The 9,907-nt window shown below is 43.9% G+C and overlaps 2 protein-coding genes across 2 annotated transcripts in view; one reads left to right on the top strand and one right to left on the bottom strand.

Moving 5' to 3' along the window:
* Positions 1 to 408: 408 nt before the first annotated feature.
* On the top strand, positions 409 to 6,714 carry glrx (glutaredoxin (thioltransferase)). Its single transcript, XM_068594912.1, has 3 exons — positions 409 to 713; positions 2,218 to 2,349; positions 6,324 to 6,714. Exons 1-2 carry the CDS (start codon positions 507 to 509, stop codon positions 2,329 to 2,331), a joined length of 321 nt encoding a protein of 106 aa, XP_068451013.1. The 5' UTR covers positions 409 to 506; the 3' UTR covers positions 2,332 to 2,349; positions 6,324 to 6,714.
* The window catches only part of rhobtb3 (Rho related BTB domain containing 3), a 22,285-nt gene continuing 16,883 nt past the window's right edge, over positions 4,506 to 9,907 (bottom strand). The window contains exons 11-13 of the mRNA XM_068594911.1: positions 7,631 to 7,797; positions 7,233 to 7,329; positions 4,506 to 6,465 (exon numbers count right to left, since the gene is read on the bottom strand). Coding sequence (XP_068451012.1) covers positions 6,347 to 6,465; positions 7,233 to 7,329; positions 7,631 to 7,797 — 383 coding nt within the window. The 3' untranslated portion in view covers positions 4,506 to 6,346. The remainder of the gene's footprint in view (positions 6,466 to 7,232; positions 7,330 to 7,630; positions 7,798 to 9,907) is intronic.

Here is a 9,907-nt window from a genome sequence, read left to right as displayed (position 1 = left end):
GATTTTGGGCTATACACTTAAATAAAATAAAAAATGCAAACAACGTGGTTTAGTGGCGCCACGTTTGGACATGGAAGTCAAGGGGTCTGATATAGAGTCCCCTATTTAATTGTTGTTCCTAAATTACTAGTCAGCTGGGTGCAGTGTGCTTCATGCATGGCGCACACAGGGATCCGAGGATGTGGGGCCCAATCCTGGTCCAATTATTTACGCCCCTGGACTCCCTGAAGTATCCTGCCACGCCCCTCATCCTAATCTGTGATGGTAGTAAATACAATATCACTTAAAACTCAAGTGATCTATCCAGTTATCACTGCAGATCATCGCTTAAAAAAGATGCGCTGACGTGCGCACGCAAGAAAGTGAAGTGTCTCTTTAAGAGGGCGAGGGGTATGGGAGTGGGGGAGTTTCCTCTTACGTCATCCTGTTTGATATTTGACCGATTGCATCTTTGTTCTTCTCCCACATTGACACCTTTTGTCCTCTTCTCATCAACGCGACTTGAAATGGCGCAGCAGTTTGTGCAAGCGGAGATCCAGGGAGACAAAGTAGTGCTGTTCGTCAAGCCGACGTGCTCCTACTGCATTACGGCCCAAAACGTTTTGTCCAAGTACAAGTTCAAGCCGGGACATCTGAAGAGTATCGACATCAGTGCACGCGCCGACATGGCCAACCTGCAGGAGTACTTCCTGGAACTCACCGGAGCTCGCACGGTAAACACGAAGTAGCGTTAAAATGATCAATATGAGTGTATTCATCCGCAGCCTGGCGACGCGTTTACGCATAGACTCTGTTGCGCGATACTTTTTTTGCGGATGACAAAGAGAGAGGAGGGTCATTTTAACCTCGTAAACACCACAGGGATCACATGCAAATGGCGGGTGTACAACTTGTGATGTTTTCGGAGTAATTGGCCGGTTGTTATTCGGTCATTTCGCTGAAGTTTCCTTGCGTAATCCGTAAATGAGGAATCCGCATCGTGAAATCAATAAAGGGAGTCGACAGCTGGAGCTGCGCGCGCACCGAGCCTCCAAACCCAAGGCAGGAAGTTACATTCATTAGGATGAAAAGAAATGTCGGCTTATGGAGAAGGAAATAAAGTGTGTGTGCACCAGATTTTATTTATTTATTATTATCAGACATAGTGTGTGACTGTTACGTATGTAACTGGATCTTTATCTGGTTATATTATGGAGTGAGTTACACCAGAAGACGAATAAACAAAAAAGAAAATTGTGACACTTTAGTGTTTTTAGTTCCTTTTGTAAACCTTCTTTAAAAAAAAACTGTGAACTGTTTATTGTGAATAAACAAAAAATCAAACAGACTAGATTTTTTAAATTTATTTTGCATTTAAAAAAAATTACAATAATGTTGAAATTATTTGTTATTTATATATTTATATATATATATATATATATATATATATATATATATATATATATATATATATATATATATAATTTCAACATTATTTTTGTATTTTTTTTTTGAAATTATATTTATATATATATAATTTTAAAAAATGGAACACGGTGCTCTGATTGGTGCAGTTTAGTTCAGTGCGTTTAATTAGTGAATTATAATAAAGGATGTTATATTTTCATTCTTTTTAATGGTTTTTCAAAAAATTTGGAAAACAACTTTTTTCCCTATTATAATTTCTGACCCTTTTTTTCAATTAAAATCAGTACAGTAGTGTAAGATCACATTTTATTATAATATGATTTCATATATTATCTAAAATAATGTTGTTTCTGCCTTTTTTAAAAGTGGACAAATTATTGCTTAAATAAATATGTGTTGTGCTTTTTTTGGGCTATCCAGGCCACCGTAGCACAACACCAGGACTGGATGAGCAGCTTTCGAGTGCCGGCTTGCTTTAAAGTCAAATGCCAAACTGTTAATAAAGGAAATATTCTTGCACTTAAACGTAGAAACACAACCAAACACAAAGCAAACTAAGACCGGCTTAATTACTCCTCCAGTCAAACTGCAACCAGGAACTAAATAAAACTCACCAAACACATTATGGTTTGTCTTCCCGCTGTTCCCTTTGAGTAACTGCCAAAATAGCCGATTATTTTCCATGTCAAAGCCCGCGCTCGCCTTGAAGGTGTGAATGTGGTGCCAGACTCTCTGAAGGGAGACTAATGTGTGTCTGCTGGTAAACATCGTGACGCTGTGTCGATGACGTTCATTATTTTTTTAACGTAGGTCCCGAGGGTGTTCATCGGCGAGGAGTGCGTCGGCGGCGGCAGCGACGTGGAGGCGCTTCACAAGAGTGGCAAGCTGGAGAGCATGCTGCAGTCCATCGGAGCCCTGCGGTGAGCCGCCGCAGACCTCCAGGTACGAGACTCCAACCCGGACGAGCAAGCTCGCGTGAAAGGGAAAAGACGGCTGTGGAGGAGGAAGGGAAAACAGAAAGGAAACAGGGAGGCCTTTTGTAACAGCAGGCGAGAAAAAGAGGTGGGCGTAGCCCCCCCTCAGAGCACCCAAAGCAAGTCATTAAGTGCACAAATTAGTAACCGTAAGCTGTAATTAGTGTGTAAATATATAAATTAAAAGAAAATAAGACGCCTGAGGTGGCGCTCAAAGAGATTAGAAGTAATTGCTCGGTGGTTAAGACGCGAGTGAAGTCTGCTGCGGGCCCACACTGCAGCGCATCCTGGAGGGACGCGTACATATGGCGGGGAACTTAATGAACGCAGATGCTTCCACTGCATGATTAATGCGAGTATGAAGTTATAATCATATACTATGACCTTCGCACCGGCTCTCAAGTCAAATTGACAACAGCGAACGTGGTTTACTGCCGTCAGATATCAGACTAAAAACGGCCTGATAACGGCTTGACCCCCCCCAAAAGGAAAAAGGCCAACAGGAGAGAAGGAAAGGCTCGCCTCGTCCGACACAGATTGTCTGGTCTGGACAATGTTCTCCACCATGAAACCTCCAAACCAGGGCGACGCCTCCGTTTATCTCTCCAGCAGCCGCTCGGGGACGTGGAGAAGATCTGCCGTTTAAATTTGTCATCGACTCTGAAACATTTTCCAGAGGAAGCCAAAGATCAAATACAAACTAGAAAATTTCGCAAGAAATTTTGAAAGTGTGGCTACTACTGCCGTAAGACCTCGCAATATATAGCTTTTGTTTCTGACGCCCGTCTCTCCTCCAAAGCACTTGAGTTGGTTTGTGTGTTAAACTGATTGGCTGACATGAAGCACCTGTGTGCTGCCGTCGTCATGGTGACCAAGTGAGCGCCAGCAGACTGATTAGAGGCAGACTGGACTGTGGACTTAAGGAAATAAACTACTGAACGTCCTGAACACACACAAACGTATATGAAATATCATATGACCTTATTAATGATCACAGTGTTGACAACTACACAATATAAAACACACGTAAACGTCTTTGTGTGTGTGTGTGTGTGTGTGTGTGTGTCTGTTTGTGTGTGTGTGTTTGTGTGTGTGTTTGTGTATGTGTTTGTTTGTTTGTGTATGTGTTTGTTTGTTTGTGTGTGTGTATGTGTGTCTGTGTGTCTGTGTGTGTGAGACAAACGGACAGAGAGACAGAAGTCATCTGTGTTGTGTGTGCGTGTGTAAGTGTCTGTGTGTCTGTTAAACTGCCCTAACGAGAACACCTGTGGGTCGCTAGATCAAAGGTTGCCATGGTGATGACTTCAAAGGGACTTCCTTACGCTGAGCTTAATAGACCTAAATACTGTGGAACTCCTTTCAAACTATTTAAAAAAAATGGTACTTTAAAAGCTCCTATTGCTTCGATATCGCATATTGAGCGTTAGGAAGACCTGATGAACAGATACTGTGACTGGCGAGTCTGTACGATAAAACATGTGTCTGTACGGGCGATTTACAAATCAGGTACGAGCTTCAGGGGAGACGTGGTTTTGGAGGGAGATTTAACATGGCGGCGGATGGCAGAGCGAGGTGGACTTGCTCTCACATTCAGTCCGATTTCAAGACGTCTGAGTCTGTTGGATTCCTATCGACCGCAGTTTATGACAGAAGACAAGATTTCCAACGTTTCTATCCAACAATGGTGTATGAAGAGTGAACATTGTGGGAGTAAAGACAAAATACGTTTTATTTTTTTAACAGTTTCTGTCGCTTCTTCTCACTCTGTTAATTGGTGCGCCACCCTCTACGAACGTTTCGTGAAATTTTTTTAATGTTTTTTGCATTTTTCGGGAAAACGTACGGGCGAATCTCTTAGAAAAGTCATACCTCACGATTCCCGCGCAAACCGCACGTTTCGATGTAATTTTTGCGCATGTGCTGGCAACGCTCTGGGAGGAGTAGTGGTTTGACTATAAGAAGAATAATAATAATAATAAGCCCGCAGGAGAACATGAAGTGTGCTTCCAGCATGGGGTCTATGACCCCATGCGGCTGAAGCCACACTTAATAAATGCTGCACAATAATGTTGAAACACAGCAGAGCGCATGAGTGCAATGTTGATTCTAAAACATGTCTTTATTTAAAGTCAGACGTCATGTTATCTACAGTCTGTACAGCACTGGCCCAGTGGAGCCACACACTGCGTGTGGATGCAGCACCGGAGTACACTTATTTTTACAGTCCACTCCTTCAACTGGTATTTACTCTCTTTGTTTATGTGTTTAAGAGTAGACTGGGACTCATCTGAGGAGTTCCCAGTAGACACACACTGATTGCTGTGGTGCAGCAGCAGGTTAATAATACACCAGGTGGTTAAAAGGTACTGAATGATATCACCTGTACACTATCAAAATCTCACAGTGGTAGCGTTCTTGTACTCTATATACACAGCCTGCTGTACTGCCAGAACAGTGTACAAAGACAGTTACATACTGTTTGTTGACTGTTCGTGACCGACGCTCAGCCACTAAATACAAAAATATCTGCAAAATGTCACTATTGATCTTTTTGCGGTCATTTTGTGGAGCGTTTACCTGACAAATAAATGAATCATGCACCTTTTTAACGACATATCAGTGAAGCAGTAGACTGTAAAATAGTGTCACCCAGTTAGTCTCTACTCCAAATGTAAAAAAAAAATGTATGTCATAATCATGTCCACATACAGTATAGTTTACAAAAATAATTGCAGCACCAATAAATCATAATCTCATGATTCAAAACAACCTCCAAATTAAAAAAATAGGCTAGAATAAATATTGTGTATCGACCCATTGAGGCATTGTGGTTTTTAGTGTACCAACTTATGTTCATGATATGGTTGTTTTTCCTAAATCTTTACACCACTTCTGTCCACATAAGTGCTACCGAAGGCGTTTGCCATTTCATGTGACTGAGATCATCATTATGTGTTATTGCGAATAGATACGGAATAGTTTCAACATTATTTCATCACAACCTGCAAAGGAAGTGGCGTTAAAGTCCACCATTAAATCAAAATCAAAAAATACATTGATGATTGTTTTTTGGGATTTTTGATACAGGCGATGTGTATTTTAATCAGACGATTTTTAATGTCAACGCGGCCAACAGCCCAGAATGTTTCCCACCTCACACGGTAATAAAAATCACTCCGACGGCGCCGCGCTCGCCGACGCCGCGTCGTGGATCCCACAGAATCCGACACCAGAGTTGTATTTAAATTGGTCCTGCTCGACTGCTGAGCTTGAAGTTTGTTTTAACCGGACGACAGATGAAAGTGGTCGTGAGTCGTGAGCGTGCCGCCTGCGGCGTCACGCGTTCCTCTCCTCGCCGCGTCGACGTGCGTCACTGCAGTACAGAGGAAGCCGCACACGCTGCACGTGGTCCCGTTTCACAGATGCATCGTGGGCCCGAGGTTCAACTTAGGACGGCCTGTGTCCCGGTGTCCAGAAAAGATCCACTGACCTCCTCAGGAGACGTAAAGCCGGAGCGGGTTTCCCTTCCTGCTTTTTCAAACAACGTCCCGTCGCTGTAGTTTGAAAGCCTCTGCGCGTGATCCCAACAGATGAGATGTGTCTGTATTCCGTGACGGAGCCATTTTGTGTCACTGTTCGAAGTACATCGTCGCCATTTTGCATCGGCTAATATAAATATCACCTTTTCACAGGGCCACCGGGCCAAGCTGGTCATTTCATATTCATATTGGGGGCTTTTCAAGGATCAGTCGTTTAGTATCGCCCATGATGCACCAGTGATTCCTCCAGGGGGGGTGAAAAGAGGCGTGTCACAGCAGGACAACGCCGTCCTATTGAGTCTTGTGACCTCTGCAACAGAAGCAACCCATCACCCAGCGCAGTGTGTTTTCACGTGTGGATGACGAGTCTCTCCCTCTGCTCCCCCCCCGCTGTGTTTCACAGGTACGCAGGCGTCCGGGCGGGGGTCACATGACTATGCAGCGGGACTTGCGTAACTTGCGCCGCCGCTGCTGGTACTCGCTGAGCTCCTGCAGGTAGCCTCTGGACGGCCAGCGCAGCCGCTCCACCTGCTCGCGCTCCTCCTCTGCAAACGCAGAAACATACGCAACTGTAATCGACCGATCCAGCATATATTCACTCTGCTTAGAACTGCTCGCATTGTTTACAAAAACACAGCTGAATTGTCTGACAATACTTTGTTTACACCAGACCAACGCTTATCCGTCATGTGCCGTCGCCTTACTCTGGCTTTTGACGCCGTCCAATCACCATCAAGCATTCTTGTGTGTATGACTAATGATGACAATAAAATGTAAAACTGCTATTAACCGGAGCAATGTTAATCTCTGTGCCGAATGCATGCGACTCATAACAGAGTATTAACTGGTATCAAGCATACTGCAAGGATGCTGACGTCCAGGGTAATGCATAACATGAGCTGCCATATTGTGCCTTATGGCAGACGGGTGTCTTGCACCATGTTCTCAAACCTCCAAAAATAAAAAGTGATGAACAGACTTTCTATTTTCCAGAAGACGACAACGTGGTTACTGTTTGAATTGTGTTCCCAAGTGATGGATGGACACCTTCATAACACCTCCCATATATTTTAATAACTGGTTGTCCATCGATCAAAACGAGCACCAGCCTCCCGTTGGCAGCACTTCTCCGAGACGGAGAGCTTAATCTACATTTATGGCGAGGAAAGTAAGAACAGAAGCCTGCAGGCACTTTGACTCTGAAGCCATCTATTCTGTTGAAATCAGCAGTTTAATTTGTGCTATCGATCCACAGCCGTCACTCACTCTTTGAATTTGCCGACACGCGTTTAACAATGAGACGAACACTCACCCGAGAGCTCCAGGAAGTCGGGTTTGTGGCTGAAGATCAGGTAGTTGTTGGCGATGAAGTGGAGGAGCCAGACGTACAGCTGCTCTGCATTGTGGCACTGCGGAGCAATTCAAACGCACACATTCTGTTAAATAACAACGCTTCCCTGCAGAACTAATGCATTGAGACATGACCGTGGATATGTTGCAGATGGAGGCCTCCGGCTGCTGCGAGTAAGAGACTAAGCTTGCCACTGGAAAGAAATCTGGCGATCTTTTGGCAAACCGGAAAAGATTTCCCTTAAACGAAACATTTGCATGTTGAAAGCTGAAGGGATCATGTTGGATGATGATGAATGAGTGATTCATATACACGGACGAGCCCTCCCCTGCAGGTGTGTTCGTTCTCTCGGTTCTGACCTTCGCTCGGCGGAGCAGTCGAATCACGCTGATGCCCGTGGACGACAGCTCTCTGCTGGGCATGCTCTGCAGGTAGGCGCACACGCACACCTCGCACAGATGCTGCAGACGTTTCACCTGGTACATCTCCGCGCAGACCAGCACGGCCATGGCCTGCAGCACACTGGCTGGACACACAAGCGCGCACACACACACACACACACACAGCACATTACAACGCCATGTCGATTGGGTTTTATTCCAGATGCACGCAGGAGCAGCTGCAACAGTTGAGAGTCCAAAGTATTTCAAGTGGTTTAATGATTATTGGTCCAGATGCAGTTTGAACAGAGCAACATCAGGATAACCACAGGAAGCTTTTAACAACCATAATCATCATGAAAAGATTGCGTGGGTCTATTTACAGTTGCCTTTTAAACAGTACATGATAATAAATGTCAAGTTGGGTTTTTTGTACAGCACACAGGGAGGAAACAAAGGTAAAAAAGCACATTGACTTGGTTGAATGCCAGGCCCACTGAATGCTTTCATACTGCATTAACAACAGATCGAATGACCGTGATGATGAACCGACTCTGCGTTTTATTTCATTTCTATAAATACGAGCGTTTTATCGTCCATCAGCTCATGGTTTCTTTACATGTTTTAAGTTTGGATGCACTCCCACAGGGTTTCCAACACCAGCAGGCAGCTGTTTGGAGCAGAAACGCTGCACACTTCCTGCCCACAGGCACCGCTAAGAGACGTGAACACTGAGGAGCATCTGGCAGCCAAACAGACAGATATCCCCCTCAGGAGCTGGTGGAGACCAACATGGAGCTAAAAAAGGAGAGTGAATATTGAACTTCTATTGGTCATGTGGCCAGAAACACAGCTCGAAATATAGTTTCATGGCTGCTTGATGTTTACACACGAGTTATTTCCAATAGCGCTTCTCTTCAATATTGTTTGCAAAGTGCTTTTGAAGACAAAGACGGTTTGAACCGAATCCACCTCCATCCTCCCCAAACCTTTCAACCCAAACATCATGTATGATGGCATTATATTTCATTATATTACCCCATATTAAAGTCCTACTGCACTCAGTTTTGTCTGTAAAGTGAATCCAAATGTTGATTTCAGTCAAACACAACATCCTCCAGTCCCTCCTGTAAACGCAGCAGCTCGGGTTCGTTCTGTTCAATGTATTCTACCATCATACAGTGTGTACAGTGTAAGATAGACATGACTGCAGGCCTCCTTTCTTTCCACAGCCGGAGTTTTGTTGTGGCTCCAGCTGCCGTCACCTTGTCGTGACCTTGAGTCCTGAGCTCTTGCGTAACAACAGTGCAGCGTCTGCAGCCTCCGGAGCCGTTTCATGGCTTTAATTTCCTGTTTCCCATGACTCAACCTGACGCTGTATCTCTGGAAGCAGCTTCTGTGTACCTTAAGCCCGATCTTAAGGGTTTTTTTTTAATGATTTTTTCATCAAAAATAAGGGGATTGTTAGCTCTCAGTCGCCGGTTATTCAGGACAGATTATTCTGAGCCGGTGCGTCGTCTATTCTGCAGCTTCGTTATGCAACAATGCTGAAAGGGAAGATGACAGACAGCGCTGTAATTAACTCTGCATTTACAGTAACTTTCTTTATGGCTCTATTAATTTAGGACTGGGAAAACAAAATGTAGGACTGTTTTTTGTGTGCTTTCTGAAGCAGTAATTATTGTAGTTGGACGGCTTGATTTGTGAAGTGTGATGACACACACACACACACACACACACACAAATTGTCTTCAGGGATGACTGCGAAAGCCTTTAAATTTAAAGCTGCGTTCAGTAATCTTGTACCACTAGGTGGCAGAAACACTAGAAACTAAACATAGCGAGAGGCTTTTATGATGTTTCAGGTCATCCAATTGATCCGGCTAACAAATAGCTAGCAGACGATGAACATTAGTTGCTTTTTCTGACCAAAGAAACAATCTAAAAGTGTCTAAAAAGTGCTGATTTTCAATGGAATCAGTTCCACATGATACATTTGATTCAGAAGTAGAATAAAAATAGGTATTATTGTAACTTTAAGGTTGTAGAAACACAGAAAAAACAATGTCACTTCATCGCCGTCACCAGGCTAAATGATCAGCGCTAATTACTTTGAAAGCGTAGAGGAGAGTGACAGAGGACAACAACAACAACAACAACACGTTTGGGGAACACAGATGAAGCAGTGATACCACGGCTTGATTTTGTCATCACTAAATCTAATTTAATTTTGAGCCCGGGCGCTGTTCTCCTCCA

This window comes from Clinocottus analis, unplaced genomic scaffold, assembly GCF_023055335.1.
Source record: "Clinocottus analis isolate CAN_PGR_092001 unplaced genomic scaffold, fCliAna1.0.p SCAF_3, whole genome shotgun sequence".
Taxonomy (NCBI): Eukaryota; Metazoa; Chordata; class Actinopteri; order Perciformes; family Cottidae; genus Clinocottus; species Clinocottus analis.
Note: the sequence above shows the minus strand (reverse complement) of the source record. Positions and strands in the feature narration are given on the sequence as shown.